A 14,373-nucleotide genomic window follows, 5' to 3' on the forward strand; every position below is an offset into this window, starting at 1 on the left:
CTGCTGATGTCTTGCTCCCTGTTTTTGCCCTCCCCCAAAGCTAGTCTCCCCACGAAACTCAAGGGGCCAAGACCACTTCTGGAGGCACGTAGAGGCTGGGGGCCTGGAAGAAGGAGAGACCGCCAGCAGGAAACTGCCTCACCTTCCCAGCCAGCAGGAAGCCAAAGGCCCCAGGACAGAGCTCCTGCTCAGCGGCCCCCAGGCCTGCCCACCTTTCTCTCTTCTGCTGCATGTCCCATGGGTGTCTGGATTTCTTCATGGGTGCAGCCCTACGTTCCAGGCTCAGCTGGGTTTCTCTCCCCTGATTCTAGACTGACCTGGTGTTGGCCGGTGCTGCACCAGGTTTAAGAACTTTTGTAAAAGTGTCCTTGAGTCACTCCTGTCCCCATAGTGCTGGATTCAGGGCTCTTGGAGGGTGGTGCGTAGTTCCAGATGTAGAAAGAAGCGCTCTAACCTCATAGGGAGAAAATGTCACGTGTGAAGACTTGTGTCCTGAAACTTTGACACAGTCAGCGGTTTATCATGACTGTTCCTATTGTCATTATTGTGATACAAGGATAATTAGATTATTCCAGAGGCAGGCACCTGAGAAATCCACGCTGTGTGTAAGGTTATTTCTCAGAGGTAGTCTTTGTATTCCAAGAACCATCCTGGGCAGAAGATACAGTTTTGTAGTGTGCATCCCTCTCCGTAATCTTCTGAGACAAGAGAAGTCCTGCTGCGTAGCCCGCATGTCTCCAGCTTCGAGGTGGGGTGGGGTGGTGCGGTGCTCCGCATGCCTTAGCCTTAGAGCGGCTGGAGCAGTGCAGACAGTGAAAGCTGCGTGTGAAGCACAGCCCTAATGTGACCCCAGAAGCACTGGGAACACCCTACTGTCCTAGAAAATAACTCCTCATCCCTAGATAACAGAAAAGAAGGATTTTTTTTTTTTTTAACTTAAGACTTTGATCCTTGTTAATGTGAAGGGAAAAAAATCCTCTGGAAAGGGTAATTTGAAGTTATCCCTCATTCATTATCTTGTTTTGAATGAATTTCAGGTCATTTCTTGAAAGCATCTAACCTTTGGGTAAAAGGAAGAGGGGACAATAACATGAGCAGTTGGGTGCTTAAGAGTGGAGGAGGCCCTCTTCCCAGAAAGGGGAGGGGCCCTGCACTGACTTCTTGGTTTGGTTCAGGGCTGGTAGGCAGAGTCGATCCTGGCTTGACGGAACCTGTGATTTAGGGCTTTGTGACTCAGGGTGTGGAGGGTGATATTGCTTATAAGGTTTGCTAGACACAGTGCACTTTCAGCAGAATCCTGCCTTTCAAGAAACCTAATTACATGGCCCAGACTCTGAATTCAGAGGTGCTGGAAAGATGGATGCAGAGGCATCTAAAGACACGGGATGCTGTGCCACACAGAAGTTGTGTTTAACGGATTAGTTAACAAGGGCACAGACATGGCTTAGACAGTTTATAAAGTGACTATTTTAAGTCCTTAATACCTGTGTGTTATTTCTCAATTGCCTTGATGAAGACTAGGATTTATTGGTTTTGGTAGCTTGTCTTGTTTACACTTTTTGTATTGGGATGGGGAAGGATATACACATATTCATACTCTCTTGCTCTCTCTCTCTCTCTCTCTCTCTCTCTCTCTCTCTCACACACACACACACACACACACACACACACACACACACACACACACACACACACCTCTTCCAAGATCAATGCTTCAAAAACCAACACTTACATATCATAGCGGGGTGGGGTGGGGGGCATTGCATTTTAATCAGGGAATTCACTAGATTTAATGACATCTGGCACACGTGAGGGGCTGCGATTTCCCATAAAGGGGATTATTTTCCCAATGGGAAATTTAGGAAGAATCTGATGAAAATGTAAGGCAAGTAGAACCCACAAAATCACTTTTGAGGCTGTTTGGTACTTTTTCTTAGATGTATTGAGACCATAGACATAAACAAACAGAAAAAGAGAAGGTTCATGGAGAAAAAGGGGAGAACAGAGAGGAAAGGGGGGAGCGACAAATAAAATAGAAAAGAGTCATCTTGTGTGTCTCAGGTTTCCCAAATCAACTGAACCTGAAACAACTTATTCTGAAACATCTGAAGTTGAATAAAGGAATGCAGATGATTCAAAATGCATTCATCCTGCTTCTCTTAACAAAGGGTCAGAGGACCATGTCAAGTCCTGTATTAATGATCTGAAACAGCAAATATTGTTAGAAGTGAATTCTGTAACAATTTATATGTCAGTCACACTTATGTGTATATACAGTCGATTGCTCTAGATAGGGGGAGTAAAGTTGAGTAGCAGGTTTAAAGAAGAATATGCTGATTATCAGTGTAATGGATGATCTCGTCTCCATTTACGATTCAAATAGAGGTGTTATACTCTGTCTCCTAAAATGAGCAGCCAATTAATGAACTGTTATTTATTGAGCATCTGCTATATATCTAACCCAGTGCCAGAGACTAATTATATCAAAGAAGAAAAGAGATGATTCCTGATCTCCAAGAGTTTGGAGTTTGAGACATGAGCAACTTAATGAACCATTCACCCAAAAGGAAGACAAAAATTGTTCTCAAGTAGTTTAACTTTAAAATGGGGGTGGTTCTGGGACTTCCCTGGTGGCACAGCGGTTAAGAATCGGCCTACCAATGCAGGGGACACAGGTTCAATCCCTGGTCCGGGAAGATCCCACATGCTGCAGAGCAACCAAGCCCATGTGCCACAGCTACTGAGCCTGCGCTCTAGAGCCTGTGAGCCACAACTACTGAGTCTGTGCACCACAACCACTGAGCCCATGCGCCACAACTACTGAAGCCCGTGCGCTCTAGGGCCCGTGTGCTGCAACTACTGAGCCCGCATGCTGCAACTACTGAAGCCTGTGTGCCTGGAGCCCATGCTCCACAACAAGAGAAGCCACCGCGGTGAGAAGCCCGCGCACCACAACAAAGAGTAGCCCCCGCTCATCGCAAATAGAGAAAGCCCGCACGCAGCAACGAAGACCCAATGCAGCCAAAAAATAAATTAAAATTAAAATTAAAAAAATAAAATGGGGTGGTTCTTAAATTCACGTGGAGGCGCCATCTAGTGGAGAAAGAGAATAACTGAAAGAAGCCAAGCCATCAAGGAGAGTGGGGCAAAATCGATAATGCATATAATCCCACTGTGATTTCGTGTGTTTTATGAGTCTTCCTGTACGTTAGAAATAACTTATAAAAGCAAATTATGTGGATGAGAGAAGTATCACTGGTGGAAAAGTTATGATAACAGTAACATTTTCAAATTAACAAAGAGGGTCCTGTAATTTTTACAGATAAAGAATTTGAGGGCAACCCTGTTTTGTCATTGGGTTAAGGCAGCGTAGGATGTAATATCAGGAGTTACAGTTCGATAAGATGCCTGCATTTCAGATTCTGTGGATCAAATCTGTGATGAATTCTTTTTATACGAAGAAGTTGGTAAGAGTGATGATGATAAAAGGGAGGAGACAGTTGAGGACTGTAAAGAGGCTGTCAATAAAATCATAGAGAGCCATGAGTTGTAAAACACACGCACATCAAAACACCTGAAAAAGCAATAGTGTTAAAGTCTGAGAAGAACATAGACTGACTTCGGGCAAACTAATAGTAAAAGATTATATACTTTCATTGTGTACTGAGATACATTTAACAAATTATTTTACTTTTTTTTTAGAGGATAGGTGGCATCTTTAATTCAAAGTGGTCTTTCAGACTGATATATTACATGTCATTTTTAGTTTCATATTTAGTGTATTCTAAATATTTTTGCAGACATACACAGTAGTCTTTCTTTACCTATCTTATGTAAGATGGTATAGTGTATTTCTTTAAATCCCTGAGTTAGAAGAAACTTTAAATGCTCTCCTTGTGCATCTGTGTCTCCTCCAAACGACGATGTTCTGAAATCAGCCCTAAGAAAGTTTGAACATATTTATGAGAAATGCTTGTCGAATCTGCTTGAAATACTCCTGTCTGCTTGAAATACTCCTGTCGAATCTGCTTGAAATACTCCTTGGAAGAAGCAGCTCTACAAATCCTTTTTGGAATTTATTTCAAAGTGTAACAGACCTCACAATTCAAAAATTATTCCTCTGCGTGATCTGCTTCTCTCCCGCTACAATTCAAGGCAAATTTCCCCTTCTTGCTTGTGGGTTTCAAGGTAACGAAAGGCAGCTGTGGCATTTGGTGGCACTCAGGGTCAGTCCAGGATTGAGCCAGGGCTACCCTCCTATGTATACTATGAGTAAATTCACCCCAACTGTAACACATAACACTGATAGGATGGAAATTCATTATCCATTAACTGTGGAGCTGGTTGTATAGAGATTCACTTAACCGTGTACTACTGAAGGAAAACACAAGGCAAAAGTATTGCTGTTTAAAGCCAAGAAAATCTGGATAGAAATATATTAAAACAAATATCATTGAAATCTGTGTTAGTGAATAGTTTGGGTATTATTGGGGAAATGCAGTTTCAAAGCTAAAAGCACATACAGAAACCAAAATGAGGTGAGTCAAGTGTTGCCTAGGAGAGGGCATTGCCAGAAGGCAGGAAGGAGAGAGAAAGCAGACCTTAATAAAAGGATGGTTTTATTAGCAAATGCATTCTTTGGAAAACAAATAGGTGGTTAGGAAGTACTTACAACTTTTATCCTCTCACATAGTTTAAATGCTCTCTAACCGTCCACGATTAGTTTACTGAGTGAATCCTGTACTCGTAGGGAACCGGGGTAAAAACTGCAGCCAGACCTTGTCTGACTCCAGGCTTGGCGTGTGATGTAGGGAGCTTGCTGCCTCGTCCCTCGTGGGCGGGCGTGTGATGGAGCCGGCTGAGGCCTGAGCTGCATTCCTTCTGCCTAGGAGGCCACACGGCACTGACACTGCAGCCCAGCAGCCCAGCCGGAGAGTCCATTTCTTCCTAGCGCTCAGCCACAGGTAGTCCATGTTGAAAAGGGCCTCGCAACATTTTTAAGGGTAAAGAGCAGTGGATGAGCGGTAACTGTCATTTTACATTGTGAGGCAGACCTGACTCTGAAATCCAAGGGCCCAGCTGTCTGACCCACTTATTTCCTTGGGGCAACAGTAACTTCAGATTTTAACCTGAAAGTTCTCTGGTCTCTTTTTTTCTTTCTTACTTCTTCCTCTGCCTCCTGGGGCTGCCTGTCAATGTCTACATTTCTCTCCTCACCTCATCCTTGATCTGGTTCTTTTCCTACTTTATTATTAAACAGGGACCTCTGTGCTTCTCATTTCTGAAGTCTGCTGAATTAAGTCCTTTTATATTTTCTTCCCCTTTACAAAGAGAACAGCACTACTGAGCTGACTTTTGAAATTTATGGGTGACCCCAAACTGATTTTTTTTTTTCTCCAGAGAGTCAGGGCCCCTTAATTAGAAAGAAAGAAAAAAAAAAAAGTTCCCCTGCCCCTGGTGAAGAGAGCAGATGAAATGGTGTTATCACAGCCCAGCTCCCGAGGCTTCCCTGGGACAGAGGGAAATGAGCAGGGAGGGCCCTTGTGTGCCGTGGAGGCCAACCCTATAAACAAACCGGGTTCGTTAGCCTCCCTGCTGGCGTCGGCATGCCTGCAGATTGAGGGCAACGACCATTAGCTTTGAGTTGGGGTTTCCTGGTTTTGTGAAGTCTGACCAGTCGAATGTTCTTCAATTGTGTTTGGGGTATGTGTATTTCCCAGTTTTTATAGTCGTCTGTTTAAAGGCATGAAGGAGGAGACGTTAAATATTTATTTTAGTTGACAAGATAAATGAAGGCTGCTACTGGGAAGAGAGCTGGCAATTCTGAAATCGAGGTTTGTTTGTCCACTTCCAAAACATGCCCATTGTGTGCCTCTGAATGGATGGTACATTAATTAGATTAAGAAATATTTTATTTGAGGCTGATTATAATAAACATTTACTTTGAGCATTTTAAAAGATTCTAATCTTGAAAGAAAGTGTAATCTCTTCATGGAGTAGAGTCAGATCTTTCCCAGAACCAGCCTCATTTTTGAGGGTCTCTAGGAAACTCTAGACCTAGTTCAGAAACAGTAGTAGTTTATCTGGGACATTGGTGAGCCTGTAACTGGCCAGCCCGTTGTCAGCACAGCCCACCGGTGCAATTCTGATTCCCAGGCTAAGGCTGAAAGGCATGGGACCCATCAGAAAAGCTACGTGGGTGTAGGAAACGAAGGGCCAGCACTGTGCGGCCGTCTCCTTGTTCTCCCTGAATCTCTACCTTGGCTAAGGTGCCATGAATGCCGGCCCTGGAGGTAGGCCACCGAGGAACATGTCTGTTGCTGATGAGTTCAGAGACCTCTCTGCTCAGGGCCAAGTGAGGGGACAGATCCTCCTGGTCTGAGACCAACTGGCTGATGCAGGTGAGCTGCTGGAATCTCACTGGAGAAATCTCCGCTGGGCTAAATCAACTGAGACCTAAGCTTCTCAGCTCTGTTGTGTTGCCCGTTGTTTGACAAAGGCTTTAACCCCCAAGTCTCACCTAGGCAGAGAATTTGCCTCTTCTCTGCCCACTTCAACACCAGACACACCTTACGGAATGGAGAAAGGATGGATTGAGCACCATGAGGGCTGCGCTGAAGGCTGTGTGTGTGCACCATCATGCACTGAGACAGGTGACCATGCTCTAGGAAGAAAAGTGGGCCATTAGTGCCCGGGTTCCTTAGCAGTGCTGGGCTAGACAGGGCTCTGATTGTACCTTAGGCCCCCAAAGACTATCAGTCCATTGGTCAGCTACTCTAGCATTTATTGAGCACCCGTTGTAGCGGCGGCCAAAGGAGAATGTGGTCCCTGAGCTCAGGGGTTGGCAGCCTAGGATGTGGGGAGAAGCATACATAACTCCTTGTGACAATGTGTTTGCCTGTTAGGACTTGATGAGAAGGGGAAACCTGGAGAAAGCTCCAGGGACAAGGCGAGACCTTGAGCTGGCCCTGTCATCGTCAGGGCTCCAAGAAGAGAAGGCCTCAAGGCTCTGCAGCAAGCGTGGGTTTGCCAGGGGTGGGAACTGCGAGAAGAGGGGTCTACCGGGGAGCGGGGACCTGCCATGCTGCCGATCAGCTGCAAATCAGACTGCTTGGAAGATGGAGACAAGACCCTGGAGGCTTAGAAGTTAGGTGGAGTTTATTTACTCTGGATGTGGTTGGTCCTAGGTAAGCTGGAGATGCTTACGTAGAGGGGTGACAGAATGGAAATAATATTTTAGGATGATTTCGTCTGACCTGTGCAAAACCCGTATGGAGCGGGAGAGAGGAGTAGAGACAGGAGACCAAGGAGCCACGGCTTCTGCTTTCCTCTCCACACTGTTCCTCTCCAGCGTGGACAGGTGACAGGGCTGTGCCCCTGGAGTCATGTATTCCAAAATAGAGCTTGTAATGATGAGGACATAGCATCACTTCTCGCTCGTGATAGGCTAAGTAAACAAGACAGTGAGCCCGTTAGAAAAAATGTGAGATACCAAAGATGATGAGAAATAATGTTTAGGTATGACGTGGTTGAAAGCAGTTAACCTGGTGGTTCTTGGGCAGGGCTTTGTTTATTTTAAAGATTTCAGCACAGAGCAGAGGGTCCTCAGAGAGTTAAGTGATTCTTCACGGTTCTCCACATTTGCCTTTTCTCTGCCCACCTCCCATCTAAGGCAGACACCCTACACGGAAGCTGCCTATTTATCAGAGTGTAACGACGAGGCACATTTCTAGGACTGTGATTTTGTATCTGTTCCTGTCGGCACCTCCTGCCCTCCCTCCTTTCCTTGAGATAGGAAGGACGGGTAGAACCCATGAAGGCAAACCTGATGTCTAGGAGGTATCTGAGGTCACCAGACAGGACCCGAGGGGGAGAAGGTTTAAGCACAGACGGGGCTCTGCCTGCCTGGGTCCCTCCTCAGTCCGTGGTTAACACACATGCAGAGGCCGCCTCCATGCTTTTCCCAACTTGGGACCACATAATTTTCACTTTTCATTTATATCGCCCTCTACTAGAATAATCTGGAATAGTCAGGATGTTCCCATTTTCGTTCTTGCTCTGTCCCCGGACACTTGTGTAGACATCAAGCAAACTGTCTACCCTCTCTGCATCTCTGCTCCCTTGTCTGCAAAAACTGTGGGTAGGGGGCAATGAGAGTCCCTTCCAGTGGTCACTGGAGCAAGGCACATGTGTCTTTTTGGGGGTGGGAGGTAGGGAGCCCCGGAACAGGTGCTTTTCCTCCCTCCCCAGACACAATCCAGGAAGGGCAGGAAGAGTGGAGGTTCAGTAGGCCCATAGTTGCAGGTTGACCACCATGTTTGTTGTTGGTTTTTTCTTTTGCTTGGATGAATGGTACGACCGGGACATTCGGAGTGCGTTTCATTGAATGTGTGCATTTGAATTACCTTCTACATAAAGGTCCTTGAGCCCCTGCTCATAGTCATATGGTCTTTCTCTTCCCCCTTGCTTTTTAAAAAAAAATTTAGAATCACAGAACTGGTTGGTTACCACCCTGAAGAGCTGCTTGGCCGCTCAGCCTACGAGTTCTACCATGCACTGGACTCAGAGAACATGACCAAAAGTCACCAGAACTGTAAGTACCAGGAGCGCCCTATATGTCTGTGGAATCTGGCCTTGAGTGGGGCGTGACTGGTGAGAAAGAAGAAGATCCAGTTGCTTCCTTCACAGAAGCGCCATCATCTTGTGTGGCAGACAAGACTCATGCCCTCAGGATGGTTAGAGAACCAAGGCTGCCACCATCCTGTGTGACATGCTCATGCAAATCAGGAAAAGGGCACTTTTGGTAGGGGACACACAAACACACCAAGGCATACAGCCTGGAGAGTGGAAGGTGGGCTGAATCTCAGTCCCTACTTACCACCTCACTGAGCACACTGATGCAGCGAACAGTCTGCTTAACCTTATGCAACGGCCCCGTAGAGTGTAATACAAGACAGCATGTAATCAACTTGGGTTATGCGCTATAGAAACATGTACATCCATTCAAAGAAGAGGGCCGAGAGAGTTCAGGAAAAGAGAAGGCAGGGCGCTTGAGCTGGACCTTGAAGGATGGGGGAGCATTGGTCTAGACAGAGGTAGAGGGTGCACGATACCAACCTAATAGACGTGTTGAGGCGGGCCCTGGTTTCCCAAGAGCTTGCTTGCTGAATCAAGAGAACTCAGTTGGGGAAGGCTGTCCAGGCAACCCAGTAATGGCGTGTGGAAATTGGGCCTTGCAGCTTGAAAGAAAACCTGAATTATGAAAGGATTCTAGAACAGGGCTGTCCAATAGAACTTTCTACAATGGAAATGTAAGATCTTCATCTGCGTAGTCCGTATGTGAGCTATGCTGTATATTAAATACGTCTAGTGCAACTGAGGAACTGAATTTTTTTTTTTTTTTTTTTTGGGGGAAATTGGTTCTGGTGTTGGTTGCACAAGTCTGCGAATATACTAAAAACCATTGAATTGTGTACTTTATTTTTTATTTTTATTTTTGCTGTACGTGGACCTCTCACCGTTATGGCCTCTTACGTTGCGGAGCACAGGCTCTGGAACCGCAGGCTCAGCGGCCATGGCTCACGGGCCCAGCCGCTCCGCGGCATGTGGGATCTTCCCGGACCGGGGCACGAACCCATGTACTCTGCATTGGCAGGCAGACTCTCAACCACTGCGCCACCAGGGAAGCCCTGAATTTTTTAAATTTAGTTTTAATTAAATTTAAGCAGCCACACTTGGCTAGTGGCTACCATACTGGACAGGGCAGTTCTAGTGCATTTCAGTTGACTGTGTTCCCAATTAAGGCTTCCCATTTGCAGGTGATCCAAGACAATTTTCTTGAATCCGTACAGCCCATCAACATGCAAGGACTATGGGCCTATAACCCTATACCTGGCCTGCTGGGGGAAATAGAAATTGATAGGATTGATCCCTGCCCTAAGGGATCTCATTTCTGCGGAAGGAGGAGGGCTTTGGGCTCCGTGGGAGCATATGGTGGTTCATACCTTCCGCCTCAGTATCTAGCATAGTGTTTGGTACAGTACAGGCACTAAATGAATGACACACCCAAGGGCAAAAAAAAACATATTTGGGAAAGAATGCTTCAAAATAAGTGCCCCCAGTGCAGATCGGGGTGCTGAGAGGATTACAGAAGGATTTAAAATGGGCAAGTCTGAGAAGACTCCCAGCGGCCCTTTTGGTCTTGGACTCCAGGGATTAGCTGTGGCCTTGGAGTGGCAATGAAGAAAATGGAAGTGCAGTTATTGGTCCGTTGTTCCTAAATCCATCCATCTATCCCAAGGTTAGGACACCTGAAGTTCAGATCAGCAGGCCATAAGCTGTATAGAAGCACAGTTAATATTCTCTTAAGGAATGAGATCTTCTCTAATTGGTTTCTTTGCTTCGTCCTCATGGCTTTTGGGTTTGATCCAACAGTGCAACAGGGCCCCTAATGATATCTCAAAGAAGTTTCTCATTGTGTTCTCCAGCAAAAAAACAAACAATCCGGCTTCCCCATTCAGGGACCCAGGGATGCGGGAGGGAGGTGGAGGTGCTGCTTTTCTGTGCCCATGGATGTGGCCCAGCTCTAGCCTGCCCCAGCTTTGAAACTGTAGGATGTGGCTCCAGCCTCCACTCTGGGATTCCGCATGCTTTTCTGGCCCATGGTGGTTTCAGCTCCCAAAGTCATGCTGGTACTGGGGACTCAGGGGCCTGGCTCTGGCCCAGCTTACCCAAAGATTCCCAGTGCCTGGCTTTCTGGGGCTTCCCTCCTTTAGATGTAAAACTGGGGAAAAGCCTAGCCTTCCTTCTCAGCCAAGGGTGAGTCAACGTAGAGGACAATAGCAAAAGTTTCTGGAACTTCTTGCAGGACAGGATTGTGCTCTACCTTCTGGGCTGGGAAAGCAGAGGAAACTACTGTCAAAGAGAACAAAAATGTTGGCTTCTCACTAGGCCTATGAAAGTGATTTTTTTTTTTTTTCCTTCTCTTAGAAAATCTTTGATCCTTAAAAAAGAGCTGGGGTAAAAAATTGTCATATTAGTTTTCTGCTGAATCCAGGGGAAATATGGTGCAGATTTATTGAATCTGTGGTTTTAAGCATTAGGCACACTTAAAGGTAATTCACAACCCAAATGGAAATCACAGGTTCCCATCTTCCCCTGATGGAGCCAAGTAAAGCAGCTCTGAGTTCAGAGGCCTCTACTCAGCCAGCCTGAATCCGGCAAAGGGAGATCTGCATGGGGTGGAACTTGGGTTAATGCCAGCTAAATAGAAGCATCTATTTTGGTTTCTCTTTCCCTCTCTTTTTCTCTCTCTCTCTCTCTCTCTCTCTCTCTCTCTCTCTCCTCTCTCCTCTCTCCTCTCTCTTCTCTCTCCCCCCTCCTCCCCCTCTGACTCTGTCTTTCTTTTGGGGTTTATGCACATAAAGTTGCACCACAGACCCACACTCATACTGTGGAATAATTGGAGGCCCAGGCTTGAGACTCGTCCAGGTTTACACACCAGCATCCCGAATTTATGCACGTATGTGTGTCTTAGCCTGTGAAAGTTTACCGTTGAAATTACTGGGGAAGCTCAGCCCTCCAACCAAATTTAAATAATTGAAAGCCATCATTTCCAAATGGGTTAGTAATTTATACATTGTTACCCTCAGAAGGTAAGGGTTTGGGGGAAGGGGGGTTGGTTTCTCTTTGTTGTGTGAGGACATTATGTGCTCTTAGGAAAACAAGATTAAAGGCCATAAAAAGCCTATCTACCAAGTAGCAGGCCCCTCACCAAGGCTGGCATTAATGAGCAGATGATTAGAAAGCTGGCGTAATTATATTCTACTGACAGAGCAGGCCCTCGCCTGCAATCGCTAGAAATGCAGTTAAAAACCTTTGCTCACTGCACTGTTTAATCAAAAAGAATAAGATCCCTGAATCTTGTCTGCATTAAGAATAAGTTGATAAGTTAATGAATAAGTTAGCTCCAGACACTTGAAATTGTGCAAGAATCATGTCTCTTGGGCATGGCAGCCTCAATGGGGTAGATAAAGGGAGATGAGGGAGGACAGAGTTATTTCTTTGGCCAAAGGGTCCATGATGGTTTAGGACAGCAGCAACCACCAATTCAGTCTTCCTAGTGAAGTGTCACCTGTGGGCATGTAGTAGGAGGGCACTGTACTGCGGGGCCGCAGGCTGTTGTCCTGTGTGATGTAAAGCAGGTCACAATCCCTCTGGCCTTAGTCCCCTCATGTTAAAAAAAGATGGTATCTGTCTTCCCTACAGCACAGGATTTTATTAAAAAGATTAGACAATGATGATATGACCGCTTTGGAAAATAACTTGGCCGTAACTTATAAAGGAAACATGTACTTACCCTGTGACCCAGCCATTGCACCCCTAGCTGCACTCACACTGTATGTCCATACAAAGATTTGTACACAAATGTTTATAGCACCTTTATTCATTATAACCAAAAACTGAAAACAAAGCAAACATCCACTGACAGGTGAATGGATAAATAAGTTATGGTATCTCCATGCAGTGGAACATTACTTAGCAATGAAAAGCAAACCAGGAATACCTACAACAACACGAGGGCTCTGGGAAACATGCTGGGTGAAAAGAAGGCAGACACGAAAGAGCTCTTGTATGATCCCACTTACGTGTGAATGGAGAGAAGATCCTTTCTATGTATAGCGACAGAAAACAGATCAGTGGCTGCCTGGGACCAGGGGTGGCAATGGGGATTGACTGTCAAGAGGTATAAGAAATTAGGGAGGTTGGATGATGGAAAGTTCTATACCTTTGATTGTGGTGACTGTTACAAGGGTCTGTACAGTCGGCAAAACTCATTGATCTGTGCTTAAAATGGGTGCATTTTTTATTGAAGGTAAATTAAACCTCACCAAAGTTGACTTTTTTTAAATGCAAACAAAACCAAAAAGACTTTTGGACTATATGCCTGTCGACTGTTTCCACTGAGGGGGCCTTTCAGCAAATCACTCTAAGCCTCAGTTTCTTCAGATGGAAAACAGGAATAATAATAGATACCTCGGGGTGTCACTGTACAGTGAACGAGGTGATGCTAACCCTAATGCTGTGGATGCTTTGTGTGCCAGGCACTGTTCCAATTCCTTTGCAGAAATGACTTTATCTTACGAGATGGTTTTGAACCCTGCAAAGCAGGATACACATGTAAGTTATGTGTAGTATGGTTACAGTGCCCTCTGTAGCTTGGAGGTGCTTGTTAATTTCTGAACAGGAGGAAATGTGCCAAGAAAAACATAAATGTGAAGGATTACAAGCATGGTTAGTACGAACCGAGCTGCATTCCTGAACCACACAGTGTGGTGAGTGGGGAGTGATTTCCGAGCCTACACGGAAAAGTGGGGAGGTTTGCGACGTTTAGAGAGCCTGCATGTTCTCCCACAGGGCCCCTTGTGACATTATCTACAGACGTGTCCTGTAGACGTGACAGGGCCTGGGCACTGTACATGTTAGTAACTTAGGAGCAGAGGGTTTTTTCCTATACAGCATTGGTCAGTGACATTCAGCCACATTTTTGTACCTGATAAACCAGGCAGGCAGATTTGGTCCTCAGTACAAACAGCTATGGGACATTGGGTACTAATAATTATTATCATTACTGTTATTATTATCAATACCCCATTTTGCAGATGAGGAAAACCGAAACCAGGATTTCCTAATCCTGCCAGCATGCTTCTTTCTCTGTGATTTGGGGGTTTCTGAGACTGGAATTCAGAAGAATGAATTCCCAAGAAAGAAAGTAAATGGGCAGTTCAGAAAGCTATCAGAAATCCTAACATTAGTAAACTTTCATTTAAAGGGACTTGTTGATTCTTTTTTTAATGGGAGCAGATAGAGCGTTCTGGGCTGGGGAAGAGGGCAATCTGGGATGCAGGGCCCTTTCCCCGATGTTTTTATAGAGTAAAGCAAACGTTAAATGAACATTTAGAGCATTCTGGAAGAGGAAAGAAGTCATACGCAGGCAGCCTAGCTGGGCAGCTGGGAGGACTTACCAGGGCTTTGACGAGGCTGTGTGTGGAGGCTGGCGGGGAGCTTGCTGCTGCCTTTGCTGGGGGGTCACAAACTCGCTGTGGCCCCAAAGGCGGCAGGTCTGCCGGATGACCTGGAACAATCGAGGATATCTGGGGGTTTCTTTAAACTGCTTTTATTCACAAGCAGAGTACCGCTGGTGGGCCTGCTACCAGTGGCTGCCCGAGGACAGGCGTTCTCCACGCTGCTTGGACGTACCCTGCCGCCTGTAGCGTGAGGCAGAGGAGGCTCGCCCGTTCCCTGCGTGCCCATTTGGATCCACAGGGCACCCCCATGGAGAGGCTTCCTCTCATTGACCTTGGGCGGGGGGGG

General features: G+C 46.0%; 1 protein-coding gene across 1 annotated transcript in view; it reads left to right on the forward strand.

The window, feature by feature from the left end:
• The window catches only part of EPAS1 (endothelial PAS domain protein 1), an 88,721-nt gene that overhangs the window by 64,943 nt on the left and 9,405 nt on the right, over positions 1–14,373 (forward strand). The window contains exon 7 of the mRNA XM_007459966.1: positions 8,487–8,593. Within this exon, the coding sequence (XP_007460028.1) occupies positions 8,487–8,593 (107 nt within the window). The remainder of the gene's footprint in view (positions 1–8,486; positions 8,594–14,373) is intronic.

The sequence above is a fragment of the Lipotes vexillifer genome, unplaced genomic scaffold (assembly GCF_000442215.2).
Source record: "Lipotes vexillifer unplaced genomic scaffold, Lipotes_vexillifer_v1.1 scaffold666, whole genome shotgun sequence".
Classification (NCBI taxonomy): Eukaryota; Metazoa; Chordata; class Mammalia; order Artiodactyla; family Lipotidae; genus Lipotes; species Lipotes vexillifer.